Source organism: Teleopsis dalmanni, chromosome X (assembly GCF_002237135.1).
Source record: "Teleopsis dalmanni isolate 2A chromosome X, ASM223713v2, whole genome shotgun sequence".
Taxonomy (NCBI): domain Eukaryota; kingdom Metazoa; phylum Arthropoda; class Insecta; order Diptera; family Diopsidae; genus Teleopsis; species Teleopsis dalmanni.
In genome coordinates, this window is record NC_051848.1 from 16165446 (window position 1) to 16188519 (window position 23074).

The following is a 23074-nucleotide window of genomic DNA, read 5'->3' on the forward strand; positions in this document are numbered from 1 at the left end:
TGTGTATTGTCAACTGGGCTATAGTCAATATAGATGATGCTTTCCACATAACAGAAAGTATTAATGATCTAAATTCTTTATAGTGCAAGATAGTGGTCTTGAGTCTTGATGTGCATATCGTTGGGGTGCTACAAGTCTTTCAGCCTTTGATTTACTCTGAATAATAATTCGCCAGTATGAAGGCAAAAGAGCATATACATTCTTAATTAACGCTGGTTTGCAATTAAAAAAGTTAGTTTATTTGACTCTGTATATGATAAGCAAAGCTACCGACTTTACTATCTAGAAGCTATATGTTGCTCAAAGTCACGCTCTCCGAAGACTCTTCAAAGTGCCATGATACATTCACACGAATGACATGCCTAAGGTCTCTTAGCATCTTAGATCCGGTCCAAAATACATAAGGGACAGAGCCCTGAAGCTATATGCGAAAATCGGCAGGCTGCGTTACTTAGCTCTATCCAACCTCAGACTAATCACTAACTGCACGGGGCGGTACGCAGATCTTAGATTAGTCATTGAATAATGACGAAGCTTATGGAGGATACACAAATAAGTCAGTGAGATGGATGGGACTCTGAAAAAATTCCCCACCTATCAAAGAGTGAAAGTGCTCAGATGCACTAACTCGGAAAATTTTCAACATAATAATTAATTTTGTACAGTTCGGCTACCGTTCGTCTCTACAGCTTTCTAGATAGTATTGCGATTGATATCATCAAAAGCTTTTGCAAAGTCGACAATCACGAGTTATAGAGTTGACTAATATTTACCAAATTGCTTGACTATGATTCTCTACTCGCCAGTTGCTGTATATGTTCATTAGATTTATAATACATTGCCTTATAAATCAATATTATATTTCAATATTGATTTATGAGTTCTTTCATAATGGGATCAAATTCAGATAGCAACTAAACTATTTTCGAGAAATTGTCATTGTTATACTCAAATCTCGCCTTGAGTAATCGCGATAAGGCTATTAGTTACTTGCTACGACTCCCAAAAGAATCTCGTGGCATTGTTTGGTTTCGGCGGTAATAATTCTTAGACCTTCAGATTATCAGATTATTTGTAGGCATGATTTTTGGACGTAATTTAAATTCACGCACTGTAAATATGGAGTAATGAAAAAATAGAGATGTTAAATATTTTATTAATTAGATATTCAACACATCAATATTTATGAATTAAAATTACAAATTTAACTGAAATAATCATTTTTGCTGTCTTTATTTTATTATATAAAATTTTAAAATTTTTTAAACCTTTAATGCGATAGTGTATTTTTAATTCAGATTTATTGCGGTTAGTGGCTAACGCCTAACCACAACTTTAAACTTAAAAGTACTAAAAAAAATAAATACTTAAATATAAACAATTAAATATCAATAAATTTATATAGTTCATTCTTTGAATTGAACTAATATTAATTTATTAAATTAAATTAAATTCATGTTAATTTTTTCTTGCCAAAAGTGCCGCGTCTTTATGACAAAAAGAAACTACTTAAAAGTTAGACAGGTTCGAATAGCAAAGAAAACACAAGGACAAAAATTTATTTAATTTATTGAAATTTGGCTGACTATAGAACGCTGTTTCGAGTATTGCCAAGGAGTCATCATCTATGGTCTAGGGAAATATTCGAATTTCTTAATTAGTTTATATGATGATGAGTACTTGTTAATATCGAAACAGAGTTCTATGGTCAGCCAAATTTCATTAAATTAAATAAATTTTTTTTTTGCCTTTTCTTTGCTATTCGATTCCGTCTAAATTAAATTAAATTTTGAAATGAAACATAATTTGCAGGTTCATAAACATTGCAGGCTAATAACAGATATTTATCACAGAAAAAGCTTAAGTGGATGAATGAAATTTTTAATGGACTAAAGAGGTTACAATTTTTGAGTAATTACAGCCCAGGAAAGAAAGTATTATTTTTTATTTAATCATTGTTTATAAAATCAGTACTGAAAGATTCGACTGCCATCTAAAACAAAAATATAATTCAACAATCTACAAAAGTTGAAGTCTAGTAATCCTAAACAAGATTTACTTCGAAACAAGTCTTATCAAGAATCAACAACTGTATATAACGCAACACAATTATTTTACATAATACTTTAACCTGCCATGCTGAAAAACAAATTCATAATGCATACTTAGTTTAGTTTAGATTACTGGGGCCGTTCGAAGACGCACTTAGACAATGAGTTCCATTGTAATACCCTTAACAATTTAACACCTGTCACTATAACCATTCAGTACTGGCCGCAAAGCCATTGACACGAGCTAAAGAAATAGAATTTAGCTCTCTTACTGCATTGATATAGTGCGACCCTAAGTAGGAGAGTCTTGCGAAAGCAGGACACACTTAAGACCATCTAAGCCTGGGTTATCGACTCAAAAAAAATGAATCTAGTATATGCAGCAAGCTTTCGTCTCTATATGGAGGGGACGAAACTGCTGGTCACATTTTTTGTGATTACCCGGATTTACGTTGGATCGAAACGGCAGTAGAATGAAACAACAGTTCTGGTTTCTGTTCGTAGATAGGAACTACACAACGAAGGGTATTATAGCTTTTGTACGAAAGATTGAAAGATACTTATTTCCTCTACATCAATAAAAATCATCAAGTATTTTTCAGCAGTATTGATTTAAAACGGTATTGAGATCCAAGAATGTTAAACTTAGCACCTCTGGACGAAAAATTGTTCAAGCGTCGAATTATTCAACTATTCAATTATATATAAAAGGGCTAAATTATATCAAAAATTAACATTTCCAGGTTGTACTTCAAGTTTTTGTATAAACCTAAAAAAACTGCTTCTGCTTTAAAATCAAATGACTTATGAACTTAAACTAACCATACATGAAATGCGACGGGTTTTTTTAAATCCAAAAAAATCAAATATTATAATTTTATAAATTAGAATCGTATATATATCAAAACTTTTTAACCAAATATTTACATTTAGTGAATACAACAAACACAAAAAAAAAATGATAAGCCAACATAAGCAATTGTTAATATAAGATATCATCGTCATCTATGACAAGAAGTCTGATGTCTCCATTGACGGAAGTAGTACGGCCCAATTATACTACCAGTTTATAGTTTATAGATGACTCCAAACAGTGCATTTTCCAAGATGAATCAGTAGTTGATTGATAAACATCGAGTCACTTCTACTTAAAGGAGGACTATATTTTTTTACAGCTATTTATACAATTTCACAGGATTTCTCACTGGGCATTGCAGAGTTAAAAGGGATCTATCGAGCCTAGCTATTACTAGAGACGATAGCTGTAGGCTTTAGCAAACAGCAGAACACATTTTGTGTCTGACGTGACTGTCACAGTGATAACGGAATTTGGCAACATCTCTCCAAAGAACATAATGGTGTTTTTAACTGCTACTTGTCTATGAAACTAAAGTGGGGATGTCACAATAATCCTTAAAGGATGCAGTGACGTGGTGACAAGTCCCAATCCGTTTTAAAATCTAATCTAATAATATAATTAATTTATAATAAATGAAAAATTCATAAGATCATAAGTAATGATAACTTATAATAATGATATAATAATAAAAGTTAGTATAATTATGTTATACTCTCTTATTTAAATAATATATTTATATATAATAAAAATTATAATAAGGCCATTCACAACCATTGTTTTAAAAAAAAATTCTCTTCATTAGCTATGAAATATTTGTTATTTGTTAATTAACTCTGATTAACATATTTTTAATGAACTAATTTTTAATGAATTAATTAATTAACTTATGTTATCTGTTATTGTGCTCAATGTGTTTTATAAAAATTTTAAAATATTTTATAATAAAAGGAATGAAATTTGAAGTCATATTATTAAATGTTTTTTTCTTTCGAAAAATTATTATTAAAGTTTTATTTTAAATAATAATATCTCATTATTTACCTGAAATTATAAATATTTATTATTTAAATTTTGCAAAAAAAATTATTGAACTCGCACACAATTTTTAAAGTTAATTGCTTTATGAGCTGCATTGATTGCATTAAATGTTTATTTTTATTTAAAATTAATATATATTTATTATAACATTTTACACAAAACTTTTAATCCTGTATTTCGTAGATTTTTTTTTATTAAATAAATATTAAGTCACTTAGCACGATGTCAACTCTTCGTTGATTGTGCGAATTTGTTTTTGAATTAACGTAAATATTTACTTTTCCGCACGAGAGATTCGTGATTGAGATGAGGTCCTTTAACGTGAGATGCAAGGGAAGAACCGACACGTTTGAACGTTTGCCCGCTACTAAAATTTTACGCCAGATGCTGTGGTATTTCACAGCATCGCACAGCATCCTTTAAAAACCTATTTGTTGCCAGTAGCTTTGACAGAAGCTCACCAGTATTTTCACTCTTTTTCCATTGCTCTAAAAGATACTGGGAATTTTTCACTGAAAAACCCAAAACAAATCATGTTGCTTGGGAAAGCAGCAACATTGCAAACAACAGCTGATGATGTTGCTACATTTGGACTGCTACGTACTCTTCTATTGTCAATTTTAAAGACAATAAAGGCACTTGCGTTTGTTGAAAGCTTATTGAAAGAGGACATATCTCTTAAAACAACTGTTTTTAATTGCTTGAAAAAGTTATATGAAATATACGAGTATTCACGAGACAAATCGTATTAACAAGAAACTAGAAAAGTCATCAAATTCATTTTATTTAAAATAATATGAAATTTCTTTAAAAAACATAACAACGTCTATATGCTACATTAGCTATATCTAGAATCAACGGACGGACAGACTAGGCAATCTCGGAATATCTCATTTGTAACGTAACGTAACGAAATAGATTCCGGGTACCATATTGGCTACACACAATCTAGATTAGCTTGAGAAGATTAGAGTATACGGTGATACTTGCCTCTCCGTATATATATGAATATGTTAATATGCAAAATATGTAGTTCCTTAGTTATGATTACCAAATAAATCAACAATGCTTTTGACTCCAGACAGATCAAGTCGACAAATTATTGAAATTGTAATAACTTTGGATATTGCTGACTAGATGGTGCAGCGCGATTATGTGGATTATCCTTTGGAGCAAGCAAGCTGAATAGAATGAAAATCCAGACTTCGCTATGAGTTGTTCTGCATATTATTTATCATGTTTTTACAGTTTTTAGCTCACAAGACCCCAGAGAAATTATCTTATAAGACTTTGGAACTATACAGAATTACAATTCGTAGTGAACGATTTTGATTGATAAGTCGAGAATAATATCCGAGAATGAGATATCCAAAACGATATATAATAGTACCATAAAGAAATTAAAATCAGTTGAACGCCCATTTCTCCCTAACACTGTCAAAATAACACTAGATACTGCATATTCCTGATGCATGGAAACAATGTCTTTGCTGTAAAATTTACTTCATTGTTCCAGTTACGGAACCGGGAAAGTTTGTCTGCAAAAGAAGCTTAGTTGTATCTTGCAGTATCTTAGAAGTGTCTTAATGGCTGTTCCGGATAGTTTGTTTGGACTATAGAAGGTAGAAGGACAGAAGGTACGATTTCATCCTTAAGGTTGATACTTCCACCAGGACGACTGTTATGTCTCTAGAAATAAAAACGGTCACTAGAAAATATTGAACACTTCCATCGATTAAGACAGCTGCACATGTAACTTCTTTTGATCTATCATATTTCGTCAATCATAATTAATTAATCTACCAAAGAACTAGTAGAACGGCACGTAGCAATAGGGAACTAGATAGTTTTGTCATTCCAAATCGACTTTAGACCATTGTCACTTAAATGAGAGATAGAGAGCGACGGTGGCACCCTTAAGAGAAAATCTTAAGTGTGTGAACCGGAATATAATCCTATCTTCTAAATTTAACCACTTTCTCTTGGACTTAGTATCAATAACGAATATTAAATGCAACATTTTATTCTGGTTCAGCCTATGCACTACCCTTTACATAAATGTACTTTCCTCACCCCCATTGAACGTAAAAAAACCATTAAGCTTATTTACTAAAATCTGCACAAAAAAAACCGTAATCATATAAGAAACGTCGTTTTATTCCTTTGTAGTTTGCATAAAACTGTTCGCCATTCAGAGTTAACTGCTCCAACCAGAGTTAACTCTTTTATATGAGATGGAGAAAGGACACTTTCGCCTTTGCAAACAGGAAGCAATACATGTGTAAACTGAAATCGCTAATAATAAATTCATAACAAACTGCAGAAGCGCAGCATGGATATGAGGTTTGCATTTGGCCACGCTGTGTCGGGTAATGACTTTCCTCTTTGGTTATCCTTAAAATTCGTTTTGTGTTCATTTCTATCTGAAACTTAATATTAAACCACATTTGTTTGACTTTTTGCAAACACTTTGCCAGCACTTTGCCAGCTCTTTGCCAGCTCTTTGCACTCCTGAAGCCAGCGTCGCAATATGAAATTACAAACTGCAAATGTGACTTTTTATGGTAGAGAGGACTTTCAATTCTTGTGCAACTAGTTTTTCTGTACAATTTTAATTATGAAACATTTATTATTAACTTTTTCTCATAATACTGCCAACAGTCCTGCGGGCACTGAAATATTAACTCGTTTTTTATGCATGTGCTTAGTCGTCTGCCCTTAATACGGATATATGCAAGAATATATTGGGGTATCAATTTCATACGCACAGCGCCCGTTCTGCAATCTGCATCTGCAATCTGCCATCTACCATCTGAATATGAATATTCGTATTCGTATTCGTATTCGTTTAACTTTTCATAAGCTAAAAATTTGATATTTAATAAATATTTTGACTACATTTTGATAACATTTCGTACAGTTACCGATTTCTGAATAAATTAAATGTCTATTTTACAAATTGTTTGTGGCTTGGATTGGATTTAATTTCCATGGCAACAAAACGATATCAATGTTGATTGTTGATGAAGTATACCATATAATCTCCATAAAAACAACACGGCAGAACATGTTTTTTATCATTATTTGTTTGTGTTTACATAGGCATAGACATTGAAAAAAATTCATACTACAACAATTTCCAAATATTGTTTTAAGTGTACTTTAAATAAACTATAATCAATAATAATCACGCATTGCGTATATAATTTCTACAACATTTTTAATTATTATAGAATTTTATTTTTTAAATATTGGAGTATATTCCATTTCTCAATACCAATTCACGTGCATCTCCTGTAGTAAGCGAGTATATTTATATATGTTAATATTATTTCAAAAACATTCATACTTTTTATTTCTATACCCAAGGCTTCTTCCGAATGTCATGTATTCGCTAAGTAAGCGAATTTCCGCAAAGGTAATCAGCAATTTCCATTGTATCAACAACTTTGACGGGTTGTTTGTTGCTGGAAAGTATCTTCCACCGCCATCAAATTTTACTTAAACGAGTGAAGCACTTGGTTACCATTCTCAACTGGTTATTGTAGATGCGAATACGGATGCGAATACGAATGCGAATGCCAACGTCACTGTTGTTGCTGCTCCTCTTAGTGTTGTTGTTGTTGCACTTAAGTATTTTGCTGGATTTTATGTAGAAGTAATTAGACTAATAAATTACTTCTAATGGTGTGAAAACCATTACCGGCATTTTGCACATAATTAATGTGTTTCGCTTATTTGAATGTAGTTGCGGAATCGACTGGGTATTCGCGGGTCTTGAATATTGGCTGTAGGTGAAGGAGTAAACAAACACTTCTGTGAAACCTCAAATTATATTTTTATAGCTATATAAACTTAGCTGAGGCAAAGTTTAAAGCTTATGTATATTTAATAAAGTTGAACAGCCCAAATATGCTGTAATGGGGATAGAATATTTAAATGATATATGTCAGAGAATATAAAGAACATCATATTTACTATTTATAGCTTTCCACTACGGCTCCTCAAACACCTTAGAAGCACATTAATCAACCTAATGTGCTTCTAAGTCAAGTTATTAATTTAATTTAAAGATACTTTTTTTCCACTTTTTGCACTTAGTACATTGATGTGTTGTTGGGCAACAAGAATAACAATCTTATAAAATAGAATGTTTCTTTCATTTTTTGAAAAATAGTGCTAATAAAATTTTCCAATTAAAAATTATTATTTTGTTTTCAAAAATAAGTTCAAAATATGCTTCATATTACAACAACTTCATAGTCAAATTACAACAACTTCATAGTCATATTTATTCACAAATTTAAAGTGAATCGAAGACATTATTACAATACGAGTCTATTTAACAAGCTAATTCATCCATGATGGAAATATAATAATAATCGATAATGATAACTTAAACCGATTTTATACTAGAAGTATCTATTTTGAGTCACCAATATAAAGTTCGTTCTGCAACTGCAGCTGATACTGCCGGAAGAAGAAGATGTACAGATTCGTTTGATTTTTTAAAGAACTCTATTTAAGACTACTCAAGTAAAGTAAATCTATTTAAGACTACTCATAGATTAAATTATGTTCACTTATAATAAAAATTCAATTATTTATAAAATTTTATTCAAAACAGGATGTTTCCCTGGTAAGCAAGCATCCCATCATCTTTATATGAATGCAATATGTTTTACCTGCGATTTATATGCAATCGTTTTTTTTTACAGTAGGTGAATAGCTTCGAAAGCCACAATGTCAGACTTGAACACCTCTGAAGAATGAATGGAGATGATTTCCACAACGCTGTGGAAACATTATTCCAGTAATCAACAGAGAGAGATAATGAGATGAGAGCAAATAGGCTTAATACCTAATGGGCTAGGTTCATCTAAGCCAGAATGCATAAGCATAATGGGTGATATTGAAGGGTTGAAAGGATGGGGTTATGGCTAAAAAACAGGGGTGAAACTAACAGTAAACTTTGTGACCAGGGTCACGAAAGCCGTGGTTATAGAAGGGGATGACGTGGGGATTGCGATGGGTATTGAGGAGACGTTAGGGGGGAGATCATGAAGCCGGTACTCGTCAACACGAGTGATCTTGACATTGTCATAAAGGACAGAGATGGGGAAGTGCGTACCGTTGGACTTGCGCTTATAGTTGGTACAATCACGAGAAACAGTTTCCGCTTAAATAGGCGGATTCTTTCCATTTATATGCAAAAAACATAAATGATTAATAACTAATAGATAGATATATAGATTAGGTTTATATGTTTTTATATGAACATACTCGTATATGGTACATATCTTAAATTATTTTAAAATTTCTTATAAAATTTAATTTTAAAATTTCTATATTCATTTTCAATTTCCGTTTTAAAAGTTCACGCAACGAAGAAGAAGAACTTCCAACTGAAATGTGACAACATTTTTGAACTGGGAAAAATTTTAATATGTACGGGTATCAAAAGTTTGGAACGTTTTCGTTAAACGCTGAAGTGATTTTTGTGTATCTTTTGTGCACTTTAGCAGTTAGCAGTCTTTCAGGCTTCCCATTAAAATGTTTTTTCTTTTAATTTTGAAATGCCCTGAAGTTAACCACAATAACAGAGCGTTCATTTGCGTTGTATTTCAAAACGGAGTTAGATTTTCACACATTGTTGCAAGTCACAAAAAAATCACAAAAAATCCGAAAGATACTTTTAAGTGTATTGCTTGAGTGTTGTGCATGCAACACCCGTGAACTGAAAGCTGAGATAGTAAAAGTCGGAATCGCGTACAAATGAAGTTCAGAGCACCGCGAATTGCAGGGTGTCAGCGCTTAACTTCATATGAGTAGGCGATATAATATATCGAAAATTTGAATAAATTTCTTGTTAGAAAATAAAATTATTACTAATAATAGGTCGGGTTTTTTTGGCCAGTGCATTATGTTTTTTTAAATTGTATATTTTATTTAGGCAAGACTCTGGTCTTATGACTGGAAAATGCATATAAAAATTTATATTTACTTAATTTTTTCACCCAAAAATTATAATTTAAAATTAATTACATTCAGTATATATGGACATAAACTCGTTTTATCATATATATATATATACTGAGTCCGTGCTTATAAATATTTAAAGTGACAAAAACTCACTTCAGATAAAATCTAGAGTACAACTTCAGTGTAGCTTCAGACAAGAAGACGCCCTGAAACCCTAAACCAAAACATGAATCGAGCAAAATGCTTTTTAAAGGAATCAACTTAACTGTACCAGCATAGCTATTTCTCCTTTGAAACTTCTTAGTAGCTTTTTCCGAGTCAAAAAAAAAAAAAACGACGTCTATACACATGTAGTTTGCGGTAAAAGGATTTTTTGCGTTCTTATGAGAAACATTTCATGCAATCATTTTATATCCTCCTTTGAAAGTGCAGAAATACTTCGAAACAAAAGGTTTTTATTTCTAATAAGACAAACGCATTGTTTCTACATTAGTCTTTCTCTATATTAAAATCTTACAAATTCTTAACAGACCTTTATAATCGAAAATTTAGAATTAGAACTTTAATTTTAAACCCTGACTTATGTTAATATTAGTAAATACAGTCTCTATCCCAAGTTAGCAAGTAGTTATTCAGATTGATATATTCATGATGATGACCTATCTGATATTCGATGTGTCAACTTGAATACTGTTATGCTACATATATGTATACCTATATCTCTGTATGAATATATATTTAAATATGAATATTTTTTGTTATTGCCATGGAAAAAAATATTTAGAAATATTTTGGTGCAGTATCCCCAATTAAATTTATAGAGAATTATACTGACATGGAATAACTTTCTTATTAACGCAGATGTTCACAAAACCCAGAGAAACAATGGTAATAACCCATTTTTTAATGATAATAATCTGTTATTTGCTTTTCTATGTTAATGTAAATAAGAAGGTTTTTCATAAGAAGCATTTTTAGCTATTATTGAGAAAAAATTAAAACAAAAACTTATTTAAATAACCGAAATCATTAAAAAATATAGTTGACATGTAACGAAATTTGTATCTAAACTTGCATTTCCTTGGCACAGACGAAAAAGCAGAAATAGCAAAAAACTGTTTACTCGACTCTCTCCCAACCTCCGCGATGCATCCTTTCAGAAAATAAATCTTGTTATTCTAACATGCTTAACTGGAAGTTAAAACAACCAAAACGAAACAAACGTCAGATAAGTTTTAAGAGTTTTTTGTTTTTGTTTTCGTTTTTATTCCTCGTTTTTCCTTTTTTATTTATTTTTGTATCTACGTTGTATCTGCGTTGTATCTGCGTTGTATCTGCGTTGTATCTACGTATATGAAAGGTACTTACGTTAGGAGTTTACGTTTTGTCTTGCATGTGAAACTAAATTTTTAATGAGTTCCAGCAAAAACCCATTTGGAAATTTAGCTATTTAACTTTAAAGAAGTCACAAGTTAGCAAAACAAATTGAGTTACCTACGAAAATGAAATATTTCTTCGAACTAAGAACAAGAATAAAGAAGGATAATTTAGTTAAACAATTACAGTAACTGAGTAACTGAGTAACTGAGTAACTGATAGCACTAAACCTAACAACATTAAAATTTTATATCGACACGATAAAGTTTCGAATCTTAGCAATTACTATATTTATACGACTATATACTACATACATTTACTTACTTGAGATATAAATGAATATCTCTAGTTTCTAGGAATCTCCACCTCAATTACCAGTTTTGAGCTCAGTGTGCAGTCACACTAAGTCTCTTTCTTTGTTCATGTTTTAAGAACTCAAACAGGCGATGGAAGTCTTAAATGACTAATACGGACCCTACCTCCAAGTAATACTAACGTTGTCCGGGGGTAGGACAAAAAAAAAGCACAGGTATTTGGTTAAGTGATATATATTTCACATGATTATCAGCGTTGCCAACACTATGACCCATTTTCTTTTTCATTGTGATCCATATTTTAATTTTCTTTTACGCACCCAACCTTTTAGAGTTGAAGCTATATTACGCTTTTCTTGAATATTGTATTATTATACATTATTATACCATAAATAGGACAGTAGAAACGAAACACTTCTGGATTGCCTTCGTTCCATTCATTTGATAAAAGGATATACAGATGGAGGTATTAGAATCGTTTCCTGACAATAGCAGAATATGAGTAAAGGGCAATTAATGGATAAGAAGTCCTACCTAAGAGCCACGGTGCGAGTAATGTTTTATATATTGTCTTGCATATGAATGAGTATGAGGAATGATTTTCAAATAATATAAAAATAACTTTAACTACTCTTATATGGTAGATAGCTATGTCAGATATCTTTGTCAGTGCTTAATAAATAACTAAAAATCAACAGCAATCACATCATCAAGATATGGCTAGCTAAGGAAAGCTTTTTTATCATTCAAAAATGACTGTGTATCATTATTCAAGATTTTACACTAATTATTAAATAAGGTGTGGAATCTGAGTTGCCAGAGAAATAATGTTAACCAACAGCTCTAGAATAGAACAGCTAGAAGAGAATAGTCAACAGAAATCTTACAATTTGTACAGACTGCCATCAGCTGAAGGTAGGACTTTTGTTTCATTACCAAAATTAGCTATCGTTGCAATACATGAGCAGAATTAAAAACATCAATACCTGAACTACCTCGAATATCAGTGTCCAAGCTGCCCCAGACCTGGCGTTGCAACCCCACGTTAATAAGATACAATACCTGTTTGTACAGTCAAATCTGGTTGATATTTTCATTAACTATATCAGTATATCTTCATCATCGCTGAAGTATATAAAAGTTTTCTTGAGTACTTATTGGCTCATATGTAAGGTCTGACATATATATGTCATTTGAAATCCGGAAACTAAAGCATTAGAATCAGCATGGTTTGTGAGGATATCTTATTGATATTAATATATTCCAATTACATTTTGAAGTGGCAAAAATGGTTAGTATAACTTATAAACGCTTCACAAATATTGGGTTTTTAATGAATTATAATTTGATTTTTAGTCATAGCTCGCACTATTAATAATAATGCAAAGTATACGAAATAAACTTGTCTTTATTAAAAAATAATCAATAAACTGAGAATTTGGTGGATTAGTTTAAAATATGAGTCATCATAGCAGCCAATTTTTCATAATCTATTTGCTCAAAGTTTACCAAGCCCGCCTCCTGTAAGATTTCATCGACTTCACCATCAGTAAGCTTTTCACCCATATTAGTTAACACATGTCGAAAGTCAGCCATCGGTATCAAGCCCGTTTGTTTCTTGTCAAAAACACGAAAGGCTTTATAAAGCTCATTTTCGTTACTATTTTTCAAATTGAGTGCAATCAAAACAAGGAATTCATCGAAGTTAACCATTCCGTTAGCAATAGAATCGAGCTTTTTTATCATCCTTTCCACTTCCGTCTCTAATGGATTCATATTTAGACAACGCATCACAATACCCAACTGTGCAGTGGTTATAGAGCCTGTAGCGTCCTTATCGAACATGGAAAACGCCACAGCAAATTCGTTGATTTCTTGTTTGGTCAAGGATCTAGCCATTTCTGCAGTTTTTACTGTGACTGAATGATCTAAATGACAGGAGCCCGATTCTTTATTTCTGCCGTAAATTCTCAATAAGAGAGAACTGCAAATTTTTTTAATGTTTTTAATGACCTAAACTTTTTGGAACAAACACATATTCTCTAAAATGCTTAATAAAATTATTAAACTTCACTTTGAATATAGATATAAAATCTAAAGGTATCTTTGTTTTATAACTAATATACTATAGAATCCACAAATATAATTATGTTTATGTTCTTAGTTCTTAGCACTGCTTCAAATATAGTTAGAAGCACCTCAGATTAATTAAAGACTTATAATGTAATGAACAAACATACTTTGTTCGTGATACTTTGGAGATAATTGATTTAACAGTCAAACACCAGAAATCTGCCATAAACTATTTTCTTGTACTCGTAACACAATTTGTTTTATAGCGGCATTAAGAGCTACTTCCGGTGATAGCTATATTGCCGAACGCTATACCTGGTATCCTAAAGAATTTCTAATAGGCAAAGTATTCAAATCGTCATACAAGGTCAGATATAGTTGTTAGCAGAACTGTCTTCTCTGAGACCCATTAAAAAATTGAATACGATGTTTGGTATTGAAATTGCAATTCGGTAGTTGATAGCAATTCGATTATATCGAATATGATTCTTTTTTTTTTGTGTTGAAGAGGGGGCATGCTTTATGCACCGTGAAATAATCGTAGCGGAATGGTGAGTCCGACTCCTACTTTGTAGTATACGAACTAAAATACTTCCTATTCTTCTGCGAAATTTATTCCCCGGGATCGCTTTCGCACTACTTCAGGGAGGATCCCTAATAATTTGGTCAACAATGCTATATGCTTTTTGTAAAACCTGCGTCTGATGTGATGTATTGGAAGCGTTGATCAACTACTACAAAATCTGGAGTAATTCATTTTATGTACTGGTGTATGTTTAATTCAAAGATGGAGCGTAGCCCTGTATTCATTATTTCTAAAAAATAAATATTTATATTAAAATATTGGTTAATTAAAAATAGTTCCAACTAACTAAAAAAATTAAACAATTATTACGGGAAGGATAAATATTGCGTTATTTATTTTATGTGGAATATTTTAAAATTATAATATTTTAACTGATAAAAGTTTCTGTGTATTTTAAGACTAAGTTTCTCTGCAATATTAGGTAAATAGTGGTTATTGTTGTTGTTCTGGTTCTACTTTAGGTACTTTAGGCTTAGGCTTAATCATTTCAACGTATTCTTCATACATTATTTGTCCGTTATCATCTACAGTGGCTTCTGCTATCATATCGTCGGCCTGGTCTTCGGTTATCTTATCACCCAAATTACACATAGCATGTTTAAGTACGTCAGCTGATATATAGCCCTTTCCAACCGTATCAAATACACGAAAGGCGTCACGGATTTCTTGTTCGGGAGTGATAACCTTCACTTTTCGTGCCATCATCAATAGGAACAAGGGATAGTGAAGAATTCCATAACCCTCCGGATCACAATCGTGGATCATTTTTTGCATTTCCGCTGGGGTAGGGTAATGGCACAATGCACGTATAATGAATGGCAATTCCCTTATTGGAAGATAACCCATTCGGTCTTTATCGAACAGATTAAATGCAGTTTCAAGCTCCTTGGCTAGTTTTGCACTTATGCGTTCAGTCATCTTGGGTATTTGGGTACTTGGGTACTGATATTCCCAATAACCTGACAAAGTTTTCTAAATTTAATCTAATCAAGTTTCGCAAATTAATTAGTAGATTTAAATTTTAGAATTTAGAAAATTTTTTCATTTTTTTAGAGGTTATTGGGAAGCACTTAAATGTTTGAAAACAAAATTATAATTTTTATTTTTAATAACGTTACAATAAGAATCATTTTTATTTTTTACTTTTTACTTTTTACTTTTTGCTTTTGAAATATATTTCAAATGTAGCTTAGTTTACTCTAAAGTATTTCCATATAAAGAATATTGGAGCCTTCTTATCTCTTCAACACTATGAATCTGTGAATGGACTAAGCAATCTTCTGTTTTGAATGTCACATAAATTCCAATAATTTTTCCAAGTCTTTTGGTTTTATATTTTCTGCATTAAAATATGTTCTAAACAGCCAACAGTTATGAACAGTTACGATAGAGTTTTTATCTGATGTATACCCATACTTAATAAAATTCAATGTCTTTTGACTTGACTTGAACCCACTAAACCACCTGTTAGGAATAATAATTCAATGTCGTGTCAATACATGTATATATATTTAAGGAATCTATGATTGAACATTGAAACAACCATGGTATTACATGAAACCATTTACTTTAGATCAAAATTTAAAAAACCGGTGCCATAAGCAATTCAAAAAACTCTATGTCTGACCAAGGTTTAAGAGAAGTAGAATTTTAACTTAAGGAAAACAAACATAATTTAAGTAAATGAGACAAATATTCTTTTCTCGATAGATACTCGTAATTTTATGGTATCCATGACAAGAAAAAGAATTCTAGTCCATTGGGCTTAACGGATATTTTTTTAAAACTGCTTCCTTGAGCTCAATTTTTCTACAAAAACTGAAATCATTCTTGACTTATCCGCATTTCCACAAAAAATAGGCTAACGTAGTCTTTTGCACATGTGCTCTAATAACTTCAATCTGCAATCGTCTTGTTGAAACTAAAAGCAGACCTCGGCGTTGATCCGAGCTCTATTTAGAACGGCATTGATATTAACATTCTGATTTTCTTCATTTTTGAAGGAGTGCAGTTCTGATTATTACCATGTCCCGAAATTATGTGTATACATTTGTTTAATATAATAAAACCGAGAAAATATTTAAAAATTGAATGCATTGTTTTTATTGCAAATTATTTGATTTTAACAACTATACTTCTCTAGACTTATGTGTAGTAAACTCATATCATTTCCAAGACATTATATCAAACAGTCACACAGTCATAGTCACACTGTAGACTATCTATAATCGTACGAGTGTAATCATCAATGTGTCATGAATCCACGCCATCATTAACACACAAAAATAATCGCCAGCAATTTCGCTCACACCGAAATATAATAAACAAGCGAACCTGAATTTGTTACCTTAATTAAATTAATAATTGATTAAATTTCTATTGATTAGTTTCCACAATGTTTCCTGTCATTTAAGCAAACCCAAACAACTTAGGAGCACAAATTCCACAGTTGCAATACGGAAAAGTTCGCGCAAAGTCGCAGCAAGACATGTCAGTTGCTCAGTGGGTACGTAAAAAGACCGTCAATTTCGTGCTCCAATCCACTGTTTGGATCAGTGTTTGTTTGGGCTTACTGCCACTTCGGCACAATGCAAGGACGAAAAGGCTGGAGCTGTCCAACTGCGCTCTCCTATACAGCGTATGCATAAATTTGTTGACCATTAGCTTGATTAGTTTTACTTTACCGACGGACGCACGTAACCTGGAAATCGAGTTCTTTACAAAGAAGCCACTGAATGGACTTATAAATACTGTGCATGTGAGCTTAAGCATAGTAACGTTAATTGTTGTGCTCGTCAAAAATTGGACAGGACGACGCAGCGTGCAAATGGTGTTCAACGAACTGTTGGCACTGCAGCAGCAATATTTCAATAGCTCAACAACCCACGATTGGGATTGCGCCCGCTTCGATTATTATTTGCTTAGTAAAGCTGCGATTACGCTGGCACAGTCCTTATCCATGATATACACGTTGTACGGCGTCACTAGCTCGCCAAGTATTAGTTTTTTGATTATGATTTTGATGGTGATTGTCCTGCAGAATGTGCTCTTTTTTGTTGAAATGCATTATTTCATTGCTGTTCTGTACATTTATCGCTACTTTTGGTTACTGCACCAGCAATTCGAGTGCGTGAGACTCCAGCGGAACCAACCAAGTGCAGTAAGGAACGTTACTGCAGTTGGTATACAGAATTGTTTACACCCTGCCAAAAGTTTAGTGGAGGAATTCAACAGAATGACTGACATATATATACGCCTTATGTATGTATCTGCGAAGCTGTCCAGACTATATGAACAGCAATTACTAATGCTGATCGGTTCGTTCGTAAGTGCAAATGTGCAGAGTCTGTTTTATATATGCGTCTTCTTCAGTGGAAAAATAGTAGAGGTCACATTTGAAAATTTTTTTTACTTTTCGCAAGGTTTTATAGTTAATGTAATAGATTTTTGGATCAATATAACCGTATGCGAGCACACTTTACGCACAGCCAGTGAAACGTTGTCTTTCCTACAAATCTTTGGAGAATACACAAATCTAGACAGGGAAGAAGCACAAAGCGTAAGTATTATATATACATACCTATACCACATAATAATTGCATTTATTCATTACAGCTTGAAATGTTTTCCATTTTATGCTGCAGCCATACTTTAGACTTCCGTATCTGCGATTTCTTTGAACTAAATCACAGCACAGGCCACAGGGTACTTATGACTGCAATACTCTATCTCGTATTCCTGGTACAGTTTGATTATATGAATCTGTAAAAACAACAAAACATGTTTAAATTTAAATTGTTTGAGTAATAATAAGTACATTAATATAATATCAGGAGTGTGATTCCATGTTAAGTTACCATACAAAACTACGACTCAAAACACTTACTGTTAGTATAAAGACCAGATTATAAAAATCCTCAGTTCTATTTAATTTTTGTAAAGCTAAGCATAAAGCAAAACAGAAGCTTCAAATCTGAAAACCGAAACTATTTCTGCATCATATCTCAAGATACCTAAACAGTAGACCTTGACAGAAGACAGCTGGAGTAAGCAGATGTAACGCGACGAAGGACAAAGTTAATCACCTGCAGCAGTAGCGGAATGGAAGTCTTATTTGACTAATAGGGATCCTACCTCGAAGTAATACTAACGTAGTCCCGGGGTAGGACAAGGTTCCAGGAATGAATATTTTAGAGGATGTGTTTTAGTTCGTGGGAGTCGGGCACTCACTTTCCGGGGCGCCAGATTGTGGTTAATGCGTAAAAAGCGTAAAAAGAAAAAAAGAAACTTACCTGTTTGGAGCCTATATAAATAGTTATTTTACTAAACAATTGTTGCACCTATTATATATATATGTATATATACTCATATACGAATGGGCTAACAGTTTGCTTTTTTGATTGATAAAATTACGTTTAATATTATAACTTTAATCTCCATTATTTTAATTTTTTTTTAATAACTTCATTAATTTCTATCATTTTCAAAACAAACAGATCCATTTTGTAAAACAGTTCTGCACACCAGATTTTTTCAGATTTGCAACTTCAAGACTTACTATTATCATCGTATTGCCGAAGACCCTTCTCTCAAATTTTTTTAATCTTTTACGCAAACAGAAGCAACTGGACAATAGAACCAGGAAATTGGAACTCAGTAGTGTGAGCTGGCACGTTATAATGATGCAGAAATTATTGACGTAGTTCCTTTATTCCTGGTGTTCCAACAAATTTTCGAAACCTTTTGGTAAGCAGGTTTCAATGTATTATTTCGCAGAAACCATCTGTCCAGTGTTCAAAGGATTAACAAGTGAATTTTGATTAAGATTTTCGAATATTTTCCAAATAGAATTTTTGAGCCCGCTAACACTATTAAATAATTATTTATTCAATATATGGGATGAAAGAAGTTTCAAAAAAAATAATACACATTAAACATTTAAAGTGATTTAATTTATTTCGAATTTTGTAACAGCCAAAAATGTGTGTTGTATCTTGATGGATATTGAAGCAGTTTTGAATTCAATTTAACTCTCTTCAGTCAAAATATCAGCCAGTTTTTTGTAGTCTAATTCTTTGTCATTCTGAATGCCTGTTTCGCGTATTATTTCATCGACTTCTTCATTTGACATTCTTTCGCCTAAATTTGTCAGCACATGTCGAAATTTGGTCATTGATATGAAGCCACTTTGTTCTCTGTCAAAAACACGAAAGGCTCTGCAGAGTTCTTCAGCCTTCGAAATGGATTTAGCACTGCGCGCCGATTCAACCAGAGAACCGCTGTGGTCTAACAGACCCCCGTCCAAATGATCAATCTTCTTAGTAAAATTTGCAATTAGATAGCCTAAAGGACTCTGCCTCAAAAAAGATATCACCGTTCCTAATTGCTCAGTAGTTATCTTATCGACAACATTTTTATCAAAACTGTCAAAAGTATATATAACTTCCCCGATTTGATTTTGTGACAAAAGCTTGAACAGGTGCTTAACTTGCGACTTCTTTAAATTGCATTTTATTGAAATCTTATTTATTTGGTCTTTATTACTTGCAGATGGTTTATAATTCATAGATTGCACACCCAACTCATATTTACTTTTATTTTCGTCAAGTTCATTTTTGTTATAGGACTTCTTATTTTTTCTGATCAAAAAAAGAAATTCCTTAAAACCAGTATCGTTGTCGCATTCAGAGTCAACCTTCTGTAAGTTTTCTAATTGATCATATATGGATTTGAAGTTCAGACAACACATCACGTTCATGAATTGTCTCTTTGTGATTGGGGTATTGGTGGCTTTATTGAACATATCGGGGTATGGTGTACATTCAATGATTTTTTTATGATAACAGGACACAGGCATTTGTGAGTTGTTTGTTTTCTCTATCTTATCTTCAATTTTATGCTCAAGATGTTCTTTTTTACAGTCCAATAACATTCTATTTTCTTTCATTGGAAGAAGAATTTTTTTACGATCCATTTCTCCACTAAATTTTGAATCAATGTCTTGCACCATTTCCAATTGAATATCTGTAGGCTCTTGATCCAGACAACGCGTAATGACAGAAAACTCTTCGTTTTTATTTGTCCCGCAGCAATTTTTATCAAATACTTCGATTGTTGCTGAATATTCTTTCTGATTTTCTTTCAGAATCAAATTTTCAGATGTCTTTGATGTGGCCACATTCTCTAACTTGACTTCAATTTTATGATCAGAAAGTTCTTCCTTACTACTTAATAACTTTTCATTTTCCTTCATTAAAAGAAGAAATTTAATTAAATCGATTTTTCCCTCAAACTTTGAATCAATCTCTTGCATTATTTCTAACTGCTTCTCTGTAGGAGTAAGATTCAGATAACACATAACAGCAAGAAATTCTTGAGTTTTTATTGTCCCGCAAGAATTTATGTCGAATGCTTCAAATGTAGCTGTATATTCTTCGATTTCTGTTTGAGTTAGAGGTTCATCAAGTTCTATTTGAGTAAGGGGTTCAAACGTACTTGATGTTTCTATATAATCTAAATTACTTTCAATTGTATGCTCAGGGAGTTCTTCTTCACTGCTGGATAACTCTCTATTTTCTTTCATTAACAGAAGAAATTTATTTAAATCAATTTTTCCCCCAAAATTTGCATCAGTTTCTTTTACCATTTCCAATTGAACTTCTGTAGGATTCAGACCCAAATGACGCATTATAACAAAGAATTGTTGGATTTTTATAGACCCGCAAGAATTTTCATCAAACATTTCAAATGTTGTTGTATATTCATCGATTTCTTGCTGAGTTAAAGACTTACACACTTTCAATGTGGTCATCTTCTCTATTTCATCCTCAATTGTGTGCTCGGGGAGTTCTTCTTTACTGTCAGATAACTTTCTATTTTCTTTCATTAACAGTAGAAATTTATTTAGATCCATTTTTCCTCCAAACTTTGTATGAGTTTCCTGCACCATTTTAAATTGAGCTTCGGTAGGATTCAGACCCAAATGACGCATTATAACAAAAAATTCTTGGGTTTTTATTGACCCACAAGAATTTTGATCAAACATTTCAAATGTGGTTTTGTATTCATCGATTTCTTTTTGAGTTAAAGATTTACATATTTTCGATGTGGTCGTCTTCTCCATTTTATCCTCCTTTGTTTCTTCTTTACTGTCAGACAACTTTCTATTTTCTTTCATTAAGAGTAGAAATTTATTTAAATCGATTTTTCCCCCACACTTCGAATGGGTTTCCTGCACCATTTTAAATTGAGTTTCTGTAGGATGCAAACCCAAATGACGCATTATAACAAAAAATTCTTGGGTTTTTATTGACCCACAAGAATTTTCATCAAACACTTCAAATGTAGTTGTATATTCATCGATTTCTTGCTGAGTTAAAGACTTACACACTTTCAATGCGGTGGTCTTCTCCATTTCATCCTCAATTGTGTGTTCAGGAAGTTCTTCTTTACTGTCAGATAACTTTCTATTTTCTTTCATTAAGAGTAGAAATTTATTTAGGTCGATTTTTCCTCCAAACTTTGAATCAGTCTCTTTCAGCATTTTCAATTGAACTTCTGTAGGACGCAGATCCAGCCAACGCATTATAACAAAAAACTCTTGGGTTTTTAATGTCCCATAAGAATTTATGTCAAATGTATCGAATGTAGCTGTATATTCATCGATTTCTTTCTGAGTAAAGGGTTTAGACGCTTTCGGCACGTTCGGCGTGTTTGTCTGCTCTATCTTATCTTCATGTGTACACTCAGAGAGTTTGTCTTTACTGTCCGGTGTCCTTGAACTTTCTCTCATTACTAAAAGAAACTTTTCCAAATCTAGTTTTCCATTATATTTCAAATGTATCTCCTGCACCATTCTTCGCTGAGTTTCTGTTGGTGTTAGATCCATACAACGCATTATAACAAAAAACTCTTCAGTTTTTATTACACCAGATTCATTTGTTGCGAACGTTTCGAAAGTAGCTGCATATTTGTCGATTTGTGCTTGAGTTAAATGTTTGTACATTTTGGGCACTATTGATGTTTTCAAAGAATAGTTGACAAAATGTTTGCCCCCCTTCAATACCACAAGATAAGACTGACAATTTACTAATACTAATGTAGGGACCAAAAATTTTCTATCATTTTGCTTTCAAACCAACATCAAGAAATTTATTTAACTTCATTCTTTTCATATAGAATGTCGAACGTTACTAAGTTTTCTTAAACTTAAACATACTGCATCAGGTGAAAAGTCTCAAAATTAATGTATAGATGGCGCCCCCAACTGTTTTAGAAAAATAAAGAAAAGTTTCCAAAAATAGCTGATACTCTAAACATATCAAAGGAAAGTGTTGAATTTATCTCACATTCACTTTTGTCCATGAGAAAAATTTATTTCGAAATGGACATGGCATCAACATGTGACAATGGATGACATACTGATCCACTACTTCACTCTAGAATCAAATCGACAGTCAGATAAATGGACACCAACCGATGATAGCCATCATCTGGTAAGGTTATGGCATCTTTATTTTAAAATGATCATGGTATAGTATAGATCATGGTATACCTTGAAAAAGGGAAAACCATCAATAACGTATATTATTGGTGCGTTTGAGAGACGAGATCGCAGAAAATAACCCCAAATGAAGAGGAAAAAAGTTCTTTTACACCGAGACAATGCAGAATCTGATTGTCGCTGGTTACAATGGCGAAATTGCACAAACCTTTTTAAGATTTTTGTTTTCATCCAACGTATTCGCCATATCTGGCCCCCAGCGATTATTATATGTTCGCAGACTTTTGAAGC

General features: G+C 32.4%; 5 protein-coding genes across 5 annotated transcripts; 1 reads left to right on the forward strand and 4 right to left on the reverse strand.

The window, feature by feature from the left end:
* Positions 1-13012: 13012 nt before the first annotated feature.
* Positions 13013-13674, reverse strand: LOC119690229 (calmodulin-like). Its single transcript, XM_038105247.1, has one exon. It carries the CDS (start codon positions 13518-13520, stop codon positions 13068-13070), a length of 453 nt encoding a protein of 150 aa, XP_037961175.1. The 5' UTR covers positions 13521-13674; the 3' UTR covers positions 13013-13067.
* Positions 13675-14712: 1038 nt separating this feature from the next.
* LOC119688197 (neo-calmodulin-like) lies at positions 14713-15198 on the reverse strand. Its single transcript, XM_038102880.1, has one exon. It carries the CDS (start codon positions 15196-15198, stop codon positions 14713-14715), a length of 486 nt encoding a protein of 161 aa, XP_037958808.1.
* Positions 15199-17107: 1909 nt separating this feature from the next.
* Positions 17108-18048, forward strand: LOC119688198 (gustatory receptor for bitter taste 22e-like). Its single transcript, XM_038102881.1, has 2 exons — positions 17108-17839; positions 17896-18048. The coding sequence occupies exons 1-2, from the start codon at positions 17108-17110 to the stop codon at positions 18046-18048; spliced, it is 885 nt and encodes a 294-aa protein (XP_037958809.1).
* A 1258-nt stretch (positions 18049-19306) lies between these two features.
* LOC119688199 lies at positions 19307-21271 on the reverse strand. The gene is made up of 3 exons (XM_038102882.1): positions 20574-21271; positions 20033-20504; positions 19307-19678 (listed from the first exon to the last, which is right to left on the reverse strand). Exons 1-3 carry the CDS (start codon positions 21269-21271, stop codon positions 19307-19309), a joined length of 1542 nt encoding a protein of 513 aa, XP_037958810.1.
* A 250-nt stretch (positions 21272-21521) lies between these two features.
* Positions 21522-22285, reverse strand: LOC119688200. The gene is made up of 2 exons (XM_038102883.1): positions 21615-22285; positions 21522-21534 (listed from the first exon to the last, which is right to left on the reverse strand). Exons 1-2 carry the CDS (start codon positions 22283-22285, stop codon positions 21522-21524), a joined length of 684 nt encoding a protein of 227 aa, XP_037958811.1.
* Between the last annotated feature and the right edge of the window lie 789 nt (positions 22286-23074).